The sequence below is a fragment of the Antedon bifida genome, chromosome 6, assembly GCF_963402885.1.
Source record: "Antedon bifida chromosome 6, ecAntBifi1.1, whole genome shotgun sequence".
Classification (NCBI taxonomy): domain Eukaryota; kingdom Metazoa; phylum Echinodermata; class Crinoidea; order Comatulida; family Antedonidae; genus Antedon; species Antedon bifida.
In genome coordinates, this window is record NC_136231.1 from 6,877,908 (window position 1) to 6,901,547 (window position 23,640).

General features: G+C 31.3%; 3 protein-coding genes across 5 annotated transcripts; 2 read left to right on the plus strand and 1 right to left on the minus strand.

Annotated features, from left to right (window-relative positions):
• Positions 1-3,483: 3,483 nt before the first annotated feature.
• LOC144844147 (glutathione S-transferase Mu 1-like) lies at positions 3,484-10,705 on the plus strand. The gene is made up of 5 exons (XM_078700896.1): positions 3,484-3,730; positions 7,090-7,310; positions 7,784-7,918; positions 8,211-8,347; positions 9,002-10,705. The coding sequence occupies exons 1-5, from the start codon at positions 3,642-3,644 to the stop codon at positions 9,263-9,265; spliced, it is 846 nt and encodes a 281-aa protein (XP_078557022.1). The 5' UTR covers positions 3,484-3,641; the 3' UTR covers positions 9,266-10,705.
• Positions 10,706-13,089: 2,384 nt separating this feature from the next.
• Positions 13,090-19,043, minus strand: LOC144844144 (UDP-N-acetylglucosamine transporter-like). 3 transcript variants are annotated; one of them, XM_078700891.1, is made up of 8 exons: positions 19,031-19,043; positions 17,575-17,770; positions 16,412-16,563; positions 16,078-16,200; positions 15,824-15,995; positions 15,529-15,647; positions 14,563-14,696; positions 13,090-13,700 (listed from the first exon to the last, which is right to left on the minus strand). In XM_078700891.1, the coding sequence occupies exons 2-8, from the start codon at positions 17,768-17,770 to the stop codon at positions 13,607-13,609; spliced, it is 990 nt and encodes a 329-aa protein (XP_078557017.1). In that variant the 5' UTR covers positions 19,031-19,043; the 3' UTR covers positions 13,090-13,606. The 3 variants fall into 3 exon arrangements, with proteins under 3 accessions (XP_078557017.1, XP_078557016.1, XP_078557018.1); XM_078700890.1 differs by lacking the exon at positions 19,031-19,043 and adding an exon at positions 18,467-18,570; XM_078700892.1 differs by lacking the exon at positions 19,031-19,043 and adding an exon at positions 18,528-18,547.
• Positions 18,601-23,477, plus strand: LOC144844145 (ATP synthase mitochondrial F1 complex assembly factor 1-like). Its single transcript, XM_078700893.1, has 10 exons — positions 18,601-18,803; positions 19,768-19,870; positions 20,120-20,173; positions 20,294-20,356; positions 20,560-20,610; positions 20,885-20,932; positions 21,118-21,213; positions 21,746-21,812; positions 21,911-21,951; positions 22,326-23,477. The coding sequence occupies exons 1-10, from the start codon at positions 18,616-18,618 to the stop codon at positions 22,524-22,526; spliced, it is 912 nt and encodes a 303-aa protein (XP_078557019.1). The 5' UTR covers positions 18,601-18,615; the 3' UTR covers positions 22,527-23,477.
• The last annotated feature ends 163 nt before the right edge of the window (positions 23,478-23,640 follow it).

The following is a 23,640-nucleotide window of genomic DNA, read 5'->3' on the forward strand; positions in this document are numbered from 1 at the left end:
AATTTGTCAAACTACAAAAATAAAAAATAAATAAATAAAAAAATAAATTATGAATAAACTGTGATTGTGAAAGTTTCTTTTGTTTTCTTTTTTTGGTTTGGACAAAATTACAGTCCAATCTATGAATCTAATTAAAATTAACATGGTGTAGCAAGAGAAGTATATTTGTTAAAATCCCATCAGGGTAGGTAAGAAAAATAACATTTTCAGGGACCCATAGTTTTCTTGGGTGATGATTGTGTTTAAATTAGGCTGGGTGGAAATCCAAAAATCTACTAATACTACGGAGTATAGACTGGAAATGAATAAGGGTGCCCCTGCTCACATCCACACAGTACAGTAAGATCTACGCATGACTGTATATATTGTAATAAAATATGCAATTATATTTAAAATGTCATTGCAAACATAATATTAGTGATGCAGAAAATAAAAAATTGTCTAAAGCTCTGTCTACACTATCAAACTATTTTGACAAAAAAAGTGTGAGGTACCCAAATAAGAAGTGATATGACATCATCATGTCCATATACGGCCATACCACATAAAGTTTGATAGTGTAGACAGAGTTTTAGTGTACACCAAGTTTCATTGAAAAATCTGGATTGAGTATATACAGTACTAAGTATTATTATTCTCCCTTTTCTTTGTTTGATTACTATTTAGCTGTAACAGTTAATAACCACTAGACTATTGGTCAGCCGTGGTTTTAAGAGAGTTTCTGTATTCAGGGAGTCCAGTTTCAGGATACGTGACTGTACCAATATTTACAAAATGACACCTACTAGCCGTCTTATAAAATTAGAACAATAGCTACATCCTTTATTAACTAGGCTTTCCTTAATAGCTAAAGATCATATGAGTGGGAGTATTAATGGCCCTGGATGAGCATTACTAACAATGGTAGCTCACTCTTAATAGCATTTCAGAACATTCTTCTAATCTGAATTTCAATATAGGCCTAAATGTTGTCATTTGTCAACCCTTTAACCATCCTACATTTTTCAAAGTAAGAAGGGATCTAATGTTTGTTTTGTGGAGTAATCCATTAATGTCTAACAATTTACAGTATATTAAATTAAACTATGGTCAATCTATTTCAAATGACCTAGAGGTCCTTTTGGGAATTCCCTTTACTTTTTAAAATTTTAGGTGTGTTTTTAGTGTGTTTTACATCCTCCTATTAATATTACTAAAATAAGAATGTCCATTAATACTTAGAATTATCAATATTTTTGCAATCAAAATGTGTCATCATTTCTTCATATTTATCTGATTTGTAAATTAAAAATGTTCATCTGGTTCTGAATATCCATAAGTTAGCAGTTCTTTTTTAAAAACAAAAATAAAATGGTTTTTAAAAAAGAACAACCAACTCTTGTAAATGTAAGTTTGTAAAAAAAATCAATTAAAATTGTTTGACCATTTACAGTGCCCTACCTGTCTGTAGAGGGCTTCATAGCCAGTCAAGTTGCTGCCAGCAACCTACAAAAAAAAAAAAAGATGCATTTTAGTATGTGGCAAAAAAAAAATCAGTTCTGTACTGTACATCATCACATACTGTATACCTGTACTTTTCATTTTCTAAAACCAACATCATTTATACAAATTGTGGATATTATTGAAAGTTTATATGCATGATTTTTCACTCTTTGAACTCAAAGTTGCACAGTATTTTTCAATATGTCAAAAAAACATTATATAAAAGAATACTTTTTTGTCATAGAGACAATCGAAATTGGACGAAAAGGCAAGGCCCATCCTGAACCTACAAGAATAAGCTGGTAGTGGTAGCCATTTTACATGTGGCGACACAGTACATTATTCTCTCATGTAGAGGGGCTATTTATTCAGATGAATTGTTGTCTCAGTTTCATTATCATTATTATATTTATTATTTAATTAATGAGGTATACTATTCATTAAAGGATTATAAAAAATACTGACCTAGTACTAAAAACTTTTCAGATCGATTTATTTGTCATTTCTAAGCCAATTGTCATCATAAAATGATAAAAAAGAGTTTGGTCCAACATTCAGGTGGGGAGATGACGCTAAGGGTTTTTTATGTGGCCTTACTGAAAATTCCCACTAGGCTATTCATTGTTTCATAAAGGTTGTAAACGTCATTTCAGGATTGCATTGCCACACACTATTTCCTTGTTTTACTTTCATTATTATTTAAACTTTTGCACACAAACAATTAATAGTGCATCATCATTCACTGTTGTTATTACCTTCTTCTGTTTTTTAAATTGAAATTTACATTCACATGTTCCATGCCGTGTGTTTTAAGGCGATCACTCACCTAACACACTCCTAAATTGCCCTTGAGGAATGCGATTTACAACACGCTTAAATTTGGTAAACTTCTACACACCAAAATACAAACAGCACACCTACAGCATCCCTGAATGTATTAAGGAGTGCAATTTGTAGCACACCTATAATTTTCAAAAGACAAGGCCTGATGTTCATAAAAACCTTCTCCTATTTTTACGGACAAATCATTTGATAGGTTTAATGAAAACAGGCCTATATAGTGGAAAATGGACGTTTTGCTATAGTATTATTTTTCTGAATAATTACAAAATCATAAAATGTAATTTATTACTGTCCGATTAAATATAATTAAATAATATTTTTCGAAATCTAAGCTTAACAAAACAGTAAAAATAAAAAATGGCAAATTTATGAAAGAATTATTAGAACAAAATAGGCCTATATGCTAAGGACCTAGTAATGGCTAATAAATAATAACATTTATTGTCATAATAAAAAAATGATAAAAACAATTGCATAATATAATCAATACACAGACTCTCTCTGGATCATCCTGCTGTGTGAAAGGACTAGGCCTACGGTAGCCTAGCTGTGAATGAGATGAGAGATTAAGATCGTGTGCAAACAAAGAAATTATCATCAATAATCATTTATGACATGATGATATATGATCAATTGTCATCAACAAAACAACATTATTAATTATCTGATTTAGATTAGATCATCATGAAATTATAAATATGCAGGCCTAATCTAATGGCAACAAAGAACCGAACGAGTTTAAAATAGCTTTTTGTTGTTTACCAATGACCAAACGATACAACAAATACCAAATGTTGCATAATAGGGTAAGTCTAGGCTAGGCCCCATGACACCAATAATCTATATGAGACGAATGTTTCAAAGTAGACAGGTTGTGGGCGTTGTTTACTCCCTGGAAAGTTGCAGCACTTTATTGTTTGAGCCTAAATTGATTCATTTCTGTAGCCTAATTATACTTCTAAACGCAAACAAAAGCGGTTTACATATTTAATGACATAACTCTGTATTCGACAAAACCATTGTTTATTATATAAAATCAATATTTACGAATTAAAATGAGTTTAAATAAACAATACTTGCCTGGGTGACACTCGGAAAGGCTGCCATTTTGGAATAAATTTGATGAGCTGAATAACGCCCCCTATGTGTGTGAAACCACACCACGGTTGTTGCAGACTTAGCGCAGCTGGTCGTCGGTTAGCTCCAATCGAAAGACCCACCCACCGGTACTTTTGCAGGGCTAAGCTACCTAGCTAGGCTAGTGTCAACGTGTAAAGTGGAGTTCTAATTTACAAGCTTTAATTTAAAGTATAGCCATGGCATTTTCGTTTGGCCAGGTTTTTATCGTATTTGTGGCTGCTGTATGTACCATATATTATACAGGACAAGCACCAAAATTTATGAAGTATGTTTTTATGATAATTGTTATTAATAATAATATATTATTATATATCATGATTATATTATATATACCTACTACTAGGCCTATTCTATCTAGTATCTGTTAATTCTAACTAAAGATTTTAATGTACTATTTAATTGAATTGTTTTGTATACTAGAATTTAGGCATATAGAAAGTGTTTTATATTATTTAATAAAATGTATAGTTACGTGATAATAATTAATATAAAAATATAAATTATTTTATATTAAATTAGCCAGAGCAACAAAATATTCCCGTATTTAATTTGTGTAATTTGTCATTGCAATTATAATATTGCACTGTCTCTTGCGAGAAGCTCCCTCAGCCAAATTAATATGCCTACAACAAAAGACCATGCAACCATGCAACGTAGGCCTATTCTTTTCAGGGAGTGAATTGCTGTAATAGGATATAACTGTACCAATATTGAATCATAATATGCAGTAAAATTGATTGGATTTCTCCTTTTTAAAAAGAATTATGTTGAATAATTATGCCCAAACTCACTCTTTAATCTTTATTATAATGGTAACTTCTAGCCATTTGACCACCAAAAAAATTGTAAATAAAAAATACTTGAAACTTTATGTAAATCAATTCAATTAATTATTAATCATTTTGCCTCTACTACTTTATTATTTTATTCAATAAACCATACTTGTTTTTTCCAGAAATGAATAACCATGTTTCTTATTCTGCTATACACATTTTTTTTCTAAGGCCATATTTAGGTGAAAATATGTCAACACAGCTCAAAGTATTGTACATAATACAACAAAATAAACAATTATTATTAACAACAACAATAGAGATATTATAGTTCACTATGGAACACTATAATATCTCTATGGAACACTATAATATCTCTATGGAACACTATAATATCTCTATGGAACACTATAATATCTCTATGGAACACTATAATATCTCTATGGAACACTATAATATCTCTATGGAACACTATAATATCTCTATGGAACACTATAATATCTCTATGGAACACTATAAATATCTCTATGGAACACTATAATATCTCTATGGAACACTATAATATCTCAATGGAACACTATAATATCTCTATGGAACACTATAATATCTCTATGGAGCACTATGATATCTCTATGGAACACTATAATATCTCTATAGAACACTATAATATCTCAATGGAACACTATAATATCTCTATGGAACAACCAACCTATAGTACTATCATGGTTCAGTGTTGTCTAGTCAATACATTTGTTTGGGACGAGATGATAATCAATTGTTTTTATATGGTCTTATGGTCATAAAGATATTTAATAGTGATTATCTCTCTGATATATCGTATACAACTTTTTTTGAAAACATCTTTTTCTTTATACCAAACAAAGAAGTGTGATATTCCTAATTGGCCATAGTGAACCTATCATAATAATTAGATATTTTTATAAAATTGTAACTCATGTAAATTTAAAGAGCATTATTAAATTTACAAAATCTAAACTTTGATTTACAAAAGAGTATGCATATTGATAGCCTACTTACCGTTAAAAGAACACGCTGTTTCACTTTGATGTCTCCCATTCGCCGGCTATTATCCGTCTGCTTACCTAAAACAGGTTTTTTCTTCAAAAGTCTTTTCATCGATGATAAAAAAAAACGTACATGTTTTTCATACGAAACGTAAAAGCAATGTCGTAGATGCTTCAATGATACCGATCACAAGAGGGTACCATAGCAATTAATATTCATAAGTTAGAGGTTTAAAGGAAGGTCAATGTGATACGAAAAAGAGCTCTTAACTCAAGTGTTGAGCGAAGGAAGAAGGAGCGTTTAATCCATAGATCATCAAGAGAATTTATAAGGAAATGGATTTATGATTATCGGAATTAAGAGTGTCAATTGAAAGCGGAAGTGTTGAATTACTATTATTGGATATTAAACAATAAAAATGCATTATCTTTTCAAGGAAGCCATTCAAAACTGAAGTTAATAATTAAAACAAACAGAAAATGAACATACAGTATAAATAATGTGAATTATTATTTTATTGAAAACGTTAATCAAAATCACTATTTGTATTTTTTTAAATGTATAAATTCAGGCAAATTGCCAAGGATAACCAAATTCATTCACTATCCTTCTTAAGGGTGGTTTCACAAGACAAACATAATACATAAGAAGCTCTACATAAACAAAGTCTTATTACTTGAGTCTTTGGTATTCAAGCATAATCATTTCTAAAACGAAGTTTAGAGTTTGACTAAAAGGGTGGGATGTTGCATCAATGTTCCTGGCGATGGATTTCAATATATTATGTGGCGTGGTGTAGTAAAAAGAAAGTTTATACTGTGAATCAGTAATTGGTTTTTTTAATTAAACAATGACGTTTTATCTTAAATTGCGACAACTTTTATCTCATGGTTTCAATGTTATCTACTACAATAGGAATATGTCACAATACAATATTATGTGTACATACATGTGGCGGGAGCGTTGATTTCAGGAAAAAATAAAGGCCTACTAGGAGTTTATTCCCAACGATGTTCAATGGTGGTCAAAACAGGGCATTTATTCAAATAAATACGGTAATGTCCTTAACTTCATGTGAGCTTCTGGCGACTTTGTCCCCCACTAGGAGCACATAGTGGTCCTCTTAACCCAACCAGTAACCGTAGTAACAATGCATGCTCCACACAAGATTATTTCTAAATTACAATCTAGCTAAAAACCTGATCTAAATAACCATAACCTAAATGTGATGTGAACTACACTCTACATACTCATACTAGGCCTATCCATTGACTTTCTATTGAAATGAAACAAAAAAAAAGTAATACTTTATGTTGACAACGTAAACGAGACAGCTAGGATATAAAGTAAGATAAGATGAAAGACATCTTAAACTTCTTGAAATCCGCTTGTGGTTTGTTAAAACCACAATAATTTTTCATTGCAAAATCCTTTGATTTTATTATGTAGGTTTTAAGCCCTACCAGGAGCACTTGTACCATGCAAAAACAGAGGTGTGTTACATATGTATATATACACGCTTGTCTGCTTTACAGTGTATTCTCAATTTTTGCCAAGTAAACTTACTCTCACTTTCTCTGATAAAGGCCTAGTGTTGCCTGAAAGCTCTCCTAATTTTTCTGACTTTTTTATTTTTTTATTTAGCTTTTTGCTTTTGTATTTGTATTTCCATTGAAATCCAGCCACTGATACCCACAACATTGTCATTTTTTCAGCAATTTACGTTTGGATTTATATAATATATATACAAAATAAATATTGTTTGCCAAATTTTGGTGCAAAGTAGACCTTGTCTTTCTAAAACATAAAATCTTTCTCTTTCCAGACTTGCTAGTGAAATTGTAACTGGTAAGAAAGGGTGTGTTCCAGTTCGTGATATAGACTTTGTCACAATTCATTACTTTGATGTACGTGGACGTGCTGAAGCTATTCGACTCATGTTAGAAGAAGCTGCTATTGCATACAATGAGACAAACTTTACTATGGACACATGGCCTGAAGCTAAAAAGAAAGGAGTAGCAAGTGGAATATACACCTTTGGACAAGGTTCGTTTTAAGCTATGTCTACTCTATCAAACGTTATGTATTGTGATGTGCCCAAATATGGTAGTGATATGCTCAAATATGGTATTGATATGCTCAAATATGGTAGTGATATGACATCATCGTGTCCACATCACATTTTTTTGATAGTGTAGACAGAGATTTATACCAACCACATTTCATGTTAATAGGCCAGTCTTGCCTTTCAAAACTGAAACCATTTTTATGGAATAAACATTTTAGAAAATCCATTTATTCATGCTTAATTCAAATATTTAAAATGTTCAATTACCCCGCCTGTCAAAAAGGGAGCAGTTAAATTCAAACCACATTTATTTAGTCATCTTTCATAGCAAATTTATAGTATAATAATGATGGCCAAGAATCTAGCACTTAAAAGATTTAAATTCTATTTTTCATGGAAGAAATACAATTTCTTTTTCCAGTCAATTATGTTTATTTTTATCGTAATTTAGTTCCTGCAATCACAATGTCGGATGGTACAAGTTTGGTCCAAAGTCAATCCATCGCACAGTACATCGGGCGAGCCACGGGCATGCAATGTGACTGTGAATCACTGCATTACTGTGATGTGTTAGCCAGAGGAGCAGGTAAGCATACTATGTTTCCCAAATGGATCATGTTTTCAATGAGTGCAATAGTCAGTGGCAGATTCAGAATTTTTAAATAGGGGGCCCAGGGCCTAAAAATGGTAAAATGAAGGGCTGAGCTTAATTTTTTATCTTTTTCATTATAATTTGCGAGCGACTGGGCTTGGATCCGTCCCTGAAAGTAGTTGGGTACAGTCAATAAAATGTTACTCCATCACTTTTATTTGATTCAATATAGTATGTTTATTAACTTATTTCAAAGTATTTACCTGTTTCCTAATGCTTTGTTTAGAGGACTTTCGTAGTAAGATGTCTAAGATATTGTATGATCCAGCTTTTTCTCGGGACATGAGGAATGATTACATTATGAATACTGCTCCAATGTGGTTAACCTACTTTGAAAAACTTGCACCGTCTCTACATAAACAGGTATGTTCTAAAGCTCTGTTTACACTATCAAACTAGTTTGACAAAAAAATGTGGTGTGCCTAAATATGCTAGTGGTATGACATCATGTCCATATATGGGCACATCACATTTTTTTTGTCACATAAAGTTTGATTGTGTAGAAAGATCTTAATGATGAATATACAAGTCATGGAGGGAGCATCTAAACCATCCAGTGATATACTGACAAATATTTAATTTATTAATGGTGAAGGTAAGGAAATATAAGAATAATAAGCTGACCAACTTAGATTGGAGCATAGAATCTTTGTGTATATTTATAATTTATTTATGGTCCGAGTTCGAGTCTCGGTTGGGGCGACTTTTTCTCATTCTCACAGATTTCCTCATCTTTATCGTTTCAAATTAATTAATTCAATTTCAGTATATCACCGGGCGGTTTAGAATTAATGTTCTGTGCCTGATTTGTTTATATTTTATTTCAGTGTTAGTTATTACCACTAGGCAGTTTTACCTTTTTTAAATTTCAAATTATAAAAGTATATCTATATCGCCATCTATGTTAATTGCTCCATGAGGGATGAATAAAGATATCTACTGATACTGAATTCAAATTTACAGTTTATTTGACAGTATACTGTATATAATAATTTTTACCTCTCTTTTTTTTTGTAGGAAACTGCCCCTTATTTTGCTGATGACCATCTGACATGGGTAGACTTCATTGTCTTTGATCTACTGGATGCAAACGTAGAGTTTGCCAAGTACGACATGGGAGAACCATTAATTAGCATACTTGACCCATACACCAAGCTGAACACATTCTACAAGAAGTTTCAAGCCATGCCTCGAGTTGCAGCATACCTGAAAAGTCCACGAAGAAGACCTTATAAAATACCTAAAACTCCACCACCTAGGGTTAAACCAGCTTCTACTTAAAAATGATGCAACCCAGCATAGAGTCATAAATATATAAAAGCTAAATTAATACACCCACTCTATTAGTTTTAATCAAGGAAATTACCCATAAACTTATAAACTTTTATTTGCTCATCAAACATTCTCCAAAACATTTTTGTGGTTTCCACTAGGACATAGTGATGCAACATCGTATCGACGCAAAGTGCTGTAAGAAAATAATCTTGCATAATCACAAGTGGGAACCCAACATGGTTTTTATAAGCAGACTCATCAGTGTTGAAAATTACCTTTTTCATCAATGTTATGACTACATATGTGACATACTTAATGTATGTAACCAGGCATATTGTTGGAAGAGTCCGAATAGGATACCCAATTATCAATAACTATAGCTTTTATATATTTACTACTTATGCGGATTATCACATCTGAATATTAAATTTACACAGTACTTTTAATATTTCAAATTTTTGTTTTAAATACTACTTAATTAATTAATTTAATTTTAATTATATTGAATTTTACCTTTCTCTTTTTATTGTAAACTGAATTTTCACTGCCGTGTTTAGCCAATTGGGATAGGGTTAGCAGCCGTACATACCCAGCGGCCTAAACTCTTTAAAGGAAGCCTTGAGTACACACCTTGCAAATTTCTAAGTGCCTACAAACGATTTTTTAAAGCATTTCAACTTTAACTTAATTCTGAACATAATTTTTCCTGTTTTTTTTTTTTACTTTTATTTTTATTTAAAGTTATACTTAAAACATTCCAGTTGTTACTTGAGGCTACTTTCTTTATATTCTTCATTACATTGTTCTTCATTTTAATTTTTTTTCATTAATTTTATCCCTAGATTTGCTATTTTATTTTTAAAAGCTTTAGTGGCATATCCAGGGTTGTTTATGTGGTATATCCAGGTTTGCTTTATGTAAATGGTGGAATAACCTGCGACTTGCAGTCTACTGGGCTAAATTGCGCACAGATGTGGACAACACATACCACAACTTTCTTCTCCATCAAGGGTCCCTTCGTGTCGAGTGTTGCCACCAAACGGGGCATGGTTATCTTGTGGATGTGGTATATTGAGGGTTGCTTTATGTGGTATATCCAGGGTTGCTTACTAACATATCCAGGGTTTCTTATGTGGCATCCAAGGTTGCACCATGCATGGAACTTATATGATGCACTGTGGCATATCAATGAACATCACCATGTTTGGGATCTAAAGTGTACATTTTTAATCAACCCCAGACAAAAGAAATCAACCTAACCTGTATCATTCCTGATCTATCTGAATTCACATCGATCTGGATATGTCACTCTGACCCTTTTAAACAAATTTGTAGATCTGTAGAGAGTGAGGAGAATAAACAAGTGCACTTAATGTAGTAATAATCAATACTTACTGAAATATGTTGAAAACAATATTTATGATTATTAAAACAGACAAACTATAACTTTTGATTTTTTAGTTATTTACGTGTATATACCAGTTCTAAAAACCAAATGCATCTACAAAGAAGTTTAAGAAAGAAAAAGAAAATCCAGCATGTCTTTAGTTCTTGTTTCTGCCGAAAGCCTCATAGCTGAAGAACCAGTAGATGTATTCACCATTCACACTTAGGCTAAGGGAAACAAAAAATCTCCTATCTAAGTGAATACAATTTAAGGGAAATACTTAAATATTTATTGAGTTAAGTGAAATACTTAATAGTTAAGGGAAATAACTGTTAATGGTGAATATGGCCACTGGTGTATAGCGAGTTATTCCTTTCATCACATTGAAATGGTAGATATTGATAAGCTGGCAATGTTTGGTAATTGCCATTCAAAATCTTGATAATCCTGATTCTAGGCTGTAGTAGGCTTTTAAATATATCTTCAAAAATTGACAATTGTTTTTAAATATAAAAGTTCATTTATTGCACTAAAAAGTTATTAAAAACATAGAGAAAACTACAGTAACAAAGAATTGAATTCTGATCACCACAAAGAAACCAACAAATATGATAAAAGTCTAAATATTGTATATGGTGGTAGAATTAAACCATGGTCCTCTTATATCATCTATTTAAAAAAACACATCATTAAACAAAATATAAAACTCATATATGAAGTAAATAAAACAGCAAAAATATATATTATTAATGGAAGAATTATTTTTGCTAGTTACATAGTTAAGAAGTGTTTAAGTGAAAAACTGGAAGCTTTATTTATCAAACCAGTTCTTTTTATCTTAGATTAAAGAAAAAGATGCAAAAATATTTTGAAAACAGACTTAAACAAAATGATTTTCAATTTTCAATGATTTTCTAAAATGCAAGTTTGATAAATTTCAGATATGATCTATCCATTATGAAAATACACAATTCAAACTATTTTCTTACAATTGGAAAAATCATGTGGCAAAAATATAGTTTCAGACAGACAAGCAGCAGAAGTGATAATAAATACATTTAACTAGCATAGCTTATGACGATTTTGTCCCCCTTTACCCCACTGAAAATCCTGTCTATGGGGCTTTATATACACAAACAATATATACAAAAAACAGTTTGTGACACAACAATAATAACACTTATATACCCTTTAGTGCTTCATCCATCTTTTTTTTTTACACATTAGAAAAATAGATTTGTGTTTGAATTATAAGTTAAAATCATCAAGTCACTGTGGATACAGCATGTTGATTCACTTCTAAAGCTCTGTCTACACTATCAAACTAGTGACCAAAAAAGTGTGATGTGCCCAAATATGGTAGTGATATGCCCAAATATGGTAGTAATTAATATATCCATATGTCCACCCAAGATGGAATACGGAGGTAGCTCATGGATCCCACTCTATCAAAAAGATAAAGACAGACTAGAGAAAGTTCAACAGCGATCAACAAGGCTGGTGTCCGAATTAAGATACAAATCATACGAAGAGAGGTTGAAGGCTTTGGACCTGCCTACTTTAGTATTTAGAAAGAAAAGGGCTGATGTATTACAAACATTTAAAATATTTAATAAGTATGAGAAAATAAAATCTAATTATAAACAAACTAGAGGACACAGTTTCAAAGTCTCTAAACCCAAGATAAAATTAAACGTTAGAAAGAGTGCATATTCAGTAAGAGTTGTAGATGATAGGAACTCATTACCCAGTCATGTAGTAGAGGCACAATCGGTCAATGAGTTCAAATCGGGCATTGCTAAATATTGGTCTGACCACCACATCAAGTTTCACCCGTACGTTACTGAAGAGTTTGCAGCTATGACGATGGAGGGACAAATGAGCTAGTTCTCAACGTCCGAAGTTCAAGGTAAATTCAAGGTAAATGGGCACATCACATTTTTTTGTCACATCAAATTTGATAATGTAGACAGAGCTTTAGATGTGGGAGTCTATACATAAATATAAAGGGCCGATCCATCCCCCTTAAGAAATGTAGGGGTAAAAAGTCCCCTATGTCTACACCAGTAATACGGAAAACAATCTTAACATGTTAATACAGTCTTTAAATCTACAAAACAGATTAAGATAAATAATATAAAAATTTGAACATTAACTATTTACTACAATTATAATATAAATAAAAGGGATTATCCGGCAAGTGTGGATAACCAAAAATAACAATTGAGTACACCTTGTAACAATGTGCTAAATATAGGCATTAATACAATGTATTTATTGGAATGTTTTAAAGTATACACAGTTACAAACATGTCCTTTAATATAAAGAAAAAAACATTAATACTAATTTGGAAAACACATAACTTATAATTGAAACAAATATTAAAAATTTAAATCCAAAGGAAACTAATGAAAAATAACAATGGTTTCAATGGCTGGATCTCACAGATAAAATTAAAGCAAAAATATAAATTCAAACTGTTAAGAGTTATAAGCTTTGACAAAACACTATTTCTTTGTCATGGCTAAAATATTGAAAATTAAAATAGTATCTATAAGATTTGTACAAATTAATAAATGCTGTTCTAAACTAAAACTTCTTCTGCCGTTTCTCAGTACTGTATCTAGAACTGCACAATTTGTCTGTTATTATAGACAAATTATGTGATACTATGTCACATGTGATGCCTGTATCATAGGCCCTATCCCAAACTTAACTTTCATCGATACAGAATTGTCCATATTTGTAGATAAAAAAACGAGAATCAAAAAGAAGACAAAATATTTATTCAGGGGACAATATATCTTTAAGTAGAAATGTATTACATATTAAAACTGCATTAAATAAAAATAACAATAAATATTCAGTATGTTAATAAAATAATTTAAAAAGAAGATAAAATCTAATAAAATTCATTTTTTTTAAAAGACCTAATAAAAATACTTTATCCTGTTTGTTTTTATATTGTCATCTCTTTGTTTTCTTTCGGCTTGGGTTCACGGCTATACAGAAATGTCGCACTTATCACAAAGCTTGCTCCAATAAAGAAATAACTGAAACAAAAGAGAAATAATTGTTTATTTAAGAAAACAAAATGTTGTTAATACAAATCTATAAAACTATAGACACACAGGATATTAAATGTGCAAGTTTTTATTGTTATAATTTAGGTAATAAATGTGGTTAATTATATTGTTTGTGATTTTAATGTCAGTTCAATTTCAAAGATTAGCTGTTTATGTTGATGATAGTTTATCCATTTTTAGATCTAAAATAATTAAAGTTGTTCTTGATGTGAAAATAATTGTATAAATTGTTTAATGGAGATTTTTATCTCTGTTGATATGAATGAAATAAATAGAAAATAATAATAATAAACATAATACAGTAATCAATAAACATTATGATTAAAATATGTTTTTTTTTCTCAATTTAAGTAAATTTGCTAACAATATCTTAAGTGATTACATTAACTGTCCTTAATATACTTGCCCCAATTATCTTAATTTTTGTGTGCTTTAAGTATTCCTTTATGAGAACCATCACCCATTCCAGCTCAAGTATATGTATGACATGTCATGTGTGCCAAAATGTTTATATTTTTAACAATATTAAGCCAAATTTTCACCTAGAACCTGGACTATGTGCTTCTTAAAGGGTTTTTTGCACGATTTCCGGTCCGGCGCCAGAAAATCCAATCGAACATCAATGTTTCGTTTTCACGCAGCTACGCGCATATCAATTGACGCATAGCCGCATGGACAACATTGATGCTCGATTCGCCGGACCCTTAAAGGTGGCAACCCTCACCGAACAAATATATACACAAGATATGCTCTACACAAACAACATTACAAATCTTTGGGAGTGGTATTATTACTAGCAGTGAGATAAACAAGTATGAAAGAGACTTACATTGTTGGAACAAAGTCATTGAGAAAGAAGTATGATATAAGGGTTGATAGAATGATTGATAAAGAAGTCGCAAATCCTTTAAGAATGTTGTCAGCATACTTGATGACAGCTGCAATAACTAAACCACCAAATGCCTAAAAAAGAAAATCATTTATGTACAAATAATAATAGATTTATTAGTCAAAATATAGTAAACTACACCCTGCACCTGGGAATAGGGGCTGGGTCCTGGTGACGCACTGAAGCAACAGCAGCACCACCATACACAAACTACCATATGTTTCAAGAGATGCTTTAAACCTCATTTTGAAGCTCGGGGAGTGAGAGTGTAGATCTGAACATAAGACTAAAGCTTTGTCTACATTATCAAAAGTTATGTGACCAAACAATGTGACCATATATGGACATGACGATGTCATATCACTACCATATTTGGGCATATCACTAAAGCTCTGTCTACACTATCAACCTACTGTAGTTTGACAACAAAAGTTTGATGTGTCCAAATATGTTAAGCTCTGTCTACACTATCAAGCTATTTTGACAAAAAAATGTGATGTGACCATATATAGACATGATGATGTCATATCACACCATATTTAGGAATATCACTACCATTAATTGGGCAAATCAAACTTTTGTTGTCAAACTAGGTTGATAGTGTAGACAGATTGGAAACTACGCATGATGTAATCCAGCAATGCAGGTATTTTCCATAAATTATTAAAAATTGTGTATTTATAGTATACAATTAACTAGTGATAAATGGGCATAATGTGATTCATAATTAAAAAACTATCTTTGAATTGTATGTATTTTGGCTAATTTTAATAATTCATCATTTAATATATCTGAAGAAAGAACAATGATTAATTTTAAAATGTCGAGCTGCGTTTTTTGTAAGAAATATTTCTTGTTTTATGTAGTATACTGCTGGAAACTGAATTCAGTGAACTAATCACTTACCTGTAATAAAATAACAGTATATGTGACACTGTTATAACCTTGGAAAAATCCATTATCACGGACGGCTGTTCCATCATACTGAAGAACACCAAATATGCCAAATATTGAACCAAACAATCCTTTAAGAGAAAGAACAAGTTGCAAAAAATATAATTTAAATTAAAAAAACATCAATTATCAGTACAAAATATCAATTATCAGTACACAATATCAATTATCAGTACAAAAGTATTTTTCATTTAATTAATTTAGGGAAAAAATACTAAAGAATAGCATTCATATATTATGTACTTACCGAGCTGAATATTCCTAAGCCAGATAGATTGTTTACTGCCCTTGAGTATTTTTTCAAAGTATACCCCAGCAAAACCACTTGAGAAGCACGCACAAATCACCGAGATTAGGCCTAACACCTGATTAGTTCCAGATGTATTTTCTGTCTTGTTATCTTTACTTTCACTTGGCATCTGAAAATAATAATATACATGATGAACTCTTGATCTGAAATTCAGTTATGACATCTATTATGACAATTAAACAAATGCTTACCTGAACAAGTACTACGCCCAACATGAGAAGTATAAGTGCGATCCATTTACTTGAATTTAATGACTTGCGCAACATCACCACAGAAAACATTGCTGTCGTTAAAATTTTTAATTGATATGTCACCTGCAAAAAAAAGAGAACAGTTTATTTACTAATATTTGTCTGAATGAAATGTATGACATGAAAATTAAATTATGTTCTTTATCAGACTTTTCATCAGACATCATCCAGGATTTCTCAGTGAACAGTACTACTAATAAACTATGGCTTCATGCTCCCATTTTAATTCGTAATAACAATAATTTAAATTTGATTTTAAATTTAAGATACCTACTTGATATGTTGCAGCATCCAAATTAGATAAGGCAATAAATAGTAGGTTATTTTGGATTGTGTAAAGGCCGGACGGAACAGCTAGCTTCAATGTACCAAGTGGTTTACCAATAATTTCATTCATGACAATGTTGAATAATGGCACAATACCTCCTAACAAAACAAAATTATGATTTAAATTTAGAACATTCACTTTGCCATATGATTTCTTGGTTGTATTATGAGTATTGTTGGCCGAGCAGTGGAACCGAAATCCATAGCCATAACATAGGCAAGGGTAAGAGGCTCATTCACTCGAACAAGTCTGCTAAATTATGGAATGAACTAAAGTGATGACATAAAAAATGTAAAAACATCTTTAATTTTAAATTAAAATTAAAAAATGTATGATTACCATTATATTTAAGTATACTATAATTCAAATTATATGATGTCAGAAATGTATTTAAGATCTTCAATTCAATAAGGTTAATATGTTAGAGCATTTATTTGTAAGTAATTACTTTCTTAATGTTAATCTTGATGTTCACTCTTTTGTACGATTTGGATTTTACAAATTTTAAAATTCTAATTCGTTTTACTGTAATTTAATATTAATGTAGATGTGTAAATTAAGATTTTCAGTTTTTGGTTAAATCCTTATTAATAATTTAATTAATATCTTTAGTATTAAGTTTCATTGTCATTGTCAAGATAATTGTTGCTAATTATAATGTATTATAGTGTATTACGTCTTACGGCCTTGTTGAAAAACACCATTGAGGTGAACAAGTGTTACCGTGATAAAATAAAGTTTTTATTATTATTATTATTCTCGGATAAAGACTATAAATCGTAGGTCCAGTGTACAGTCCACATATTGCATGTGTGCACTAGTACTGTACATCTTTCGAGGCGAGTATGGAGTTACCCCAGTGTACAAGTTTACACACTGAGCCACTGTCATGGACAGACGTAATGGTGCTGTAGTTGGCTGCCGGTGACCCTTAGGGGAGAAGAATGATAAGGTGTAGCATCTAAGTCCACAGTGCTCTGATCTTCACTAAAGAGCGCTATATAAATGTCACATGATGGGCTTTCGTTGCTGGGAAGTCTGGATTGATAAATAAATGAACGTAAAATGTAATTGAATAATAGAAAATCATGGATTCAGTTAAACTATACCTTCTTGGTACGCAACAAGCACAAGGCATGCTAACACTTTCAGGATTTCAGCACAAACCACTGCTGTTGAAGACAAATATTTGGGACCATCATCTTGTACAGTCCGTGAATAACGCATCATCAGTACGAGTGATGTCGTTTGCAGAATCAAAATCCCAAGGGATATGTACTTCAGGTTCAACTGCACTCTAGGCATCTGAAATAATGAATCTATAGATTATTGATTGCTATACAGTAGTATAATAATATTCACATTCTTTTACTATTTTGCAAAGGGAAGAGACTAACATTGCTCAGCTGTGCAACTGATGGTAAACCAATGCAAAGTTGGTCGATCTGAGGTGATAAGTTTCTAAACAGAATTTATTTAGAAGTAAATTCTCCAAAAAAATACATAGCGTTTTCAGGGGATTTCCGGACACAATGTTAATGCAAAAATCGTTGAAAAACCAAAAAATACTTGGCTGGTCATGACTGTCATCTCTGCAAGATGACTAGGCCTACATATGCATGGCTGATATATAGACATATTATTATTAGACATATGAAAATGTAATTAATTTTATTATTTCTTTGTTTTATAAGCTAGTTGTTATAGACCTGGGCCTATACTTATTAGTAACAGCAACATACTATATTAGTGGATAACCACAGACCTATATTACTAGGCTAGAGAAGGAGGACAGGCCGCGAGGAAGAAAGGAGAGAGAGGAGGAAATGGTTCTAGACTAGTGAGTGTAGGTCCTACTTACTAGAGCTAGTATATTATTTATTTTATAGGTATAAGTAGAGAGAGGCCTATCTATCTATTCTAACTAATAAAGTAAACTAGGCCTTTTTAGTAAGAAGAAGAATTACATTTTTCTTCTAAATATATATCAAGAGTGTGTACCTTATAAACGTTTAAAAAATAATATTAAATGTACAAAAACAATTAAATAAACAAAATTCACTTTTCTACTTTCCACGTCGGTGTTGTTGTACTTATTAACGCCCTCAACGTTTTGTTTACGATCTGGCGCCCTCTAATTAACCATTAACATGGCGGCCTCCTTGGCTGCAAAAATGTTTTCACGTCCTTTCAACAAATGGCCAATTTCTATTACTCGAAGGCACATATCAGTTACAGCCTTTCGTTTTAATGAAAGTATTAAAGAAGAAGACCGTGAAAAACTTAGTAATAATCCATATTTTGAAAAATACGCGGATAAAATTAAACAATTTCAAAGGTAGGTCAACAACGGACGAACTCGCAATTGGGACGAACCAACCACACGTAGGTAGTAGGCCTATCTAGGCCTATATAGGGTCTACGTATGTAGTATGCCATCCATGGTTGTGGGCTTCTGTGTTGATTAACAGGGCCCAACTGAAATATAGGCCTAAGCCTACTGATCTTTACTGATTACGAAATTATATATATACCTTTTCTATAAAGTATAATAAAAAGAAATACTAGGGGTTTTTTAATTTTTTATACAGAGAGAAGAATTGTCCACACTATAGAGGGTGCTATAACATTTGAAAATATATTTAAAAATAGAGGGCGCTATTACTAAATCTAAGGCAGAGCCATATATAGAGAGAGTTACGGCATTGAATGGATTAGAAGCCGTGTTTGTGTCCAACTATTCCTATGTATGTAGCGTATGGAGTTGAGTCTTTTGTTTTGAAAATGTATAACGTTCAAAAGGCTTTAATTATCGAATTTAATATCAAAACAATCAATTTGATTAAAGGTTTTTGTTAAAATAATAAAAAACTTATAATGTTAACTGCGAACATGATTTAAAACAATAAAAATAGCAATTTCGGAACGGCTCTGGTTGTGCGCTCCATGCACGCTCTACGCGTGCGCGTTTAGTTTAGTTTGTACAGCGATTCTCTATAGTAATGCATTGTTTTTACATTTTGTTGTTTAAAATCATGTTCGCAGTAACTTTATGATTTCGTTATTATCTTAACAAAAACCTTTAAACAAATTGATTGTTTTGATATTAAATTCGATATTTAAAGCCTTGTGAATGTTATACATTTTTTAAGCAAATGACTCGACTCCAAACGCTACATAGGCATAGTTGGACACAAACATGGCCGGCGTGCACACCACGTGACTTTCTAAAATCCGTGAACGCAAAGTCGTAACTCTCTCTATATATGGCTCTGATCTAAGGATATTGTAATTGTTTTTAGTACTAATTCAGAAGAATTTCACCAGAGAGTAAAATCAGTGGGTTCTTCAAAACCAAAACCAATCGACAAGAAAGAGTTTAAACCAAGAGAAGCAGATGTTAAAGTAATTACACACAGTATCATTTTATTTTTCACTTGACTATATTAAAACTAACAAGTAACGTAATTACACTTTTCAGAAGTTTTATGGTAATAAAATAATTAATATTAATTCTTGCAAACATTGATTTTGATGTTCTTTCAATAGTCTTTTTTGTTTTTAAGGTTTTTTTTATACTTAAAATATTATTATATTATATATTATTATATTATATTGTTAATGCTATAATAATAATAATTTCCTGTTTTATAGGCATTTGAGGAGAAAAAGGCCAGACTTTTACAATATACATCTCAAAAAATACCAGTAAGTCAGTTTATCAGCAGCCTATAAAAAGTTATACTATTGTTTTACGTACATTTTGGTTCGCAAGTCATGCTGAAATGTAAGACTATTTTCTAATTTTTTTCTTTTCCCTTTTTTCAGTCCTTAGACAGTGTAATGAAACTTGATCTCATCCAAGACAAATCTTCTGATAAAATTGAAAAGGTGAGATGTATAGAAATAAATGACATACAGTAAAATATTACGTTAAAAAAATTAATTTAAAAAAATTATTACAATTAAAATAAAAAATAATAACCTAACATTCATCAAATTAAATTATTTAAATTAGCTCTACAATAATAATGCAATCATGAACTGTATGGAATGAAATTATAAAACATGCTAATTGTGCTTTAAACTTTCAGATTTGGCGAGAATTTCATAAAGACAAGGATTGTATCACTGCTGTAATCCCAGTATGTATTTTCATTTTCTTTAAACATTTTATTTAAAACGAAAGCAAAATCTTATTTCCTTACCTTTACTAGATGGTATCTTTGAAGACCTCTATGTGACCGGAATATGTTTGGCTGTTTGAATGGCTTAAAACGTTGACTAACACAGCCTCAACCATGTCTAAACAATTTAGTGCCCAGTGTGTAAAGATCGATCCCATGGTTTAGGAAGAGATGTAAAAGGTTCTGCACTTTGCCTATTTAATAATGTATCTTCTTTTGTGCTTATTTTCAGGCTGATGTTTTTCATGAAATACAAACTAAATCCGCAACTTATCCCACAGTAAGTTGTAATAAACTTAAAATTGTAAAACATATTCCATCACACAGTAATTTCTATAAACGTTTTACAGAAGAATGTCCTCAAATACTGTAATAAATGACTGTTATGTTTACTCTGATGTACACAAATTATTAATTGTTTTACCACTATACTGACCTATATCTCCATCTATTTCTTATTTTCAGTTCTTGTATCCTCTACCTCGAGGCGATGGGTTTGAATTTTATCTGGGTCAATTTGATGGAAACAATTGTCATCTAACCACACTCATAAACTATCAGGTATGTTTAGCATTTTATAAATAATATTTATAAATATGTTTAAATTAATGATTAATGATACATACCAAAAAAAAATTCCGCAACAACAACTGACATATCAGCTGACATAACAAGGTGGATTGAAGGAATGCAAAATTGTTTGCATCAACATTTCATGCGACAAATCCGGGATGTAATTACAAATCTGTGGTTGCCACTCCTTACAGCCACCCTTTGTGATATAGCACCATGGTAGGCCCCTACTCTCTTTGAAAGATGGATTCACAAGCCAGATGTGTACAACACTGGACCTCTGGGTTAAAGTCCTTATCCAAAAAGACTTGTTCTACCACCAGAATTGTGCTCAAAGAGTGCCTTGAGCCTGTTGCTGTTAATATGGCTATGGTTTGCATTGTCCTGCCTTAAATTAAAATTTTACAAACTTACTAATTTAACTTAATAACAGAATAAACCAAGTTTGTTTCCAAGGCTCCATTCTGTATTCCTTCCTAATAAAGTACCACTGATGTTGCTTTTTGTTTTATTTTTTAAGGCTTTTCAAGAAAATGCTCCTATTACTCTGTCAATGATCCATTATGTGGAAATTATGGAATCTAAAGGTAAAATTTTAACTTTAATTATGGTTGTGTTTTTTGCTATGTACATGCTATGTAAAGTGTAAGAATGTTTTTTTGAAATGATATGATTTTTTTTGCAGGTATTGTACTTATGAAAGGTGAATTTGATACCAAAGCTCTTGTAAGTTTGCTTTTGTTAATTATTTTTATGAATGTAACATATATGAATGTGACTGACTGTATGAAACATGACATGAGAAATATATGCAGTTACTACCCATATACAATGTTATATTCTAAAACTAGAAAATGAAGATTGAATACATATTTCTTTGCACTGGATATATTTTGTTTATATGAACTACTGAACTCTATTGATGAACGTGACTGACTCTATTCAAGAAGTATATGCAGTTACTACCCATATACAAATTTATATCCTTAAACAAGAATATGAAAATAAGAATATATATTTCTTTGCACTGGAAATATTTTGTTTATATGATTTTTACATGTTTACACTTTTTTAACATAGTTTTTTTTCTTCCTTATTAGGGTGTTTCCGAGGCACAGTTCTTAGCCAATCAGATGCAACTTTACTATGCTCATCATGACAAAGAACGATTTGCTCTGCTTAAGAATTTCAACACTCAACCTCAGAACTTTAAACATATGGATGTAATTGCGCAGTTAAATAGAGGAATTGAAATTGAATCACAAGAAGAGGATGATATAGAAAAGAAATCAAAAGAATAACAAACTTTAGTAAAATTCACTCAAAATTTTAGTTTTTGCAAACTCGAGCAAACTCTTTACCAAGAAAAGTTTTTGAGTTGACAAACTTTGGCAAACTACAGAAAACTAGATAGTTAGGCCATACACTTTTTGACATAATGTTTGTAGAGATTTGGTTAAGTGAATCAAATAATATGCTCTGTAGTCCGTGATCACCCTACAGATCGACAAAATGACTTCAGCCAGCAGAATGCTAACCAGTGTCCAACAAACACCACACACTTCTCTAACTCTTGGAAATTTGTTTGTTAGATAGCCTTGCTTATAAACTATGCTTGAGTAATGTACACATTATACATGATCCGATTGGGTACTACTGTTATCTCTAACCAATCAGTTCAGTTTTATTTCACACAACATATTATATATACATTTGTAGTTAAAAATATTAAATAATAATACATTTGATTGTGTGTGGAGACTGATTTCAGTAAGCCACAATGGTTTAAAATTTGGTTGACCCCAAAGTGTCAGAATGTGTTTTACATAAGAAGGATTCTTATCTCTTATACAGCCAGATAAAAATGGTTAGGATATCTGAATATCAAGCAGAAGGTCTGGGTTCGAATCTTGGTTGGGGCGATTTTTTCTCATTCTCACAGATTTCCTCATCTTATTGTTTCAAATTAATTAATTAAATTTCAGTATAATCACCGGGTGGTTTATAATATAATAATAATATATATATAATAAGCTTTTTTATTTGTAAAAGTTTTAACTCTGAAACTAGACTGCAATACTGGAATGAATTTCATATAGGAGTTGTGTACTTTAATTTGTCCGCTATTCGTATTGAATATGCAGTAAGACATATTGCATTGCTATAAAAATCATTATGATAAACAGTGTTTTGCTAGAAATAAAATAATATAAAGTTTACTTAGGTGTAATTAAAAAAACAATACAAAACGAGCTTCTTGTTATTATAAAGACAATTGTTTTGTTTCTCAAATAAACAAGGTTTACGATTTACAAAGCGTCTAACAAAAATCCTGAATCAACTTAAATAACCTCCACAGATATAAAAAAAAAACCATCCATTCTATTGACATTAACCGACATACAAATTAACATT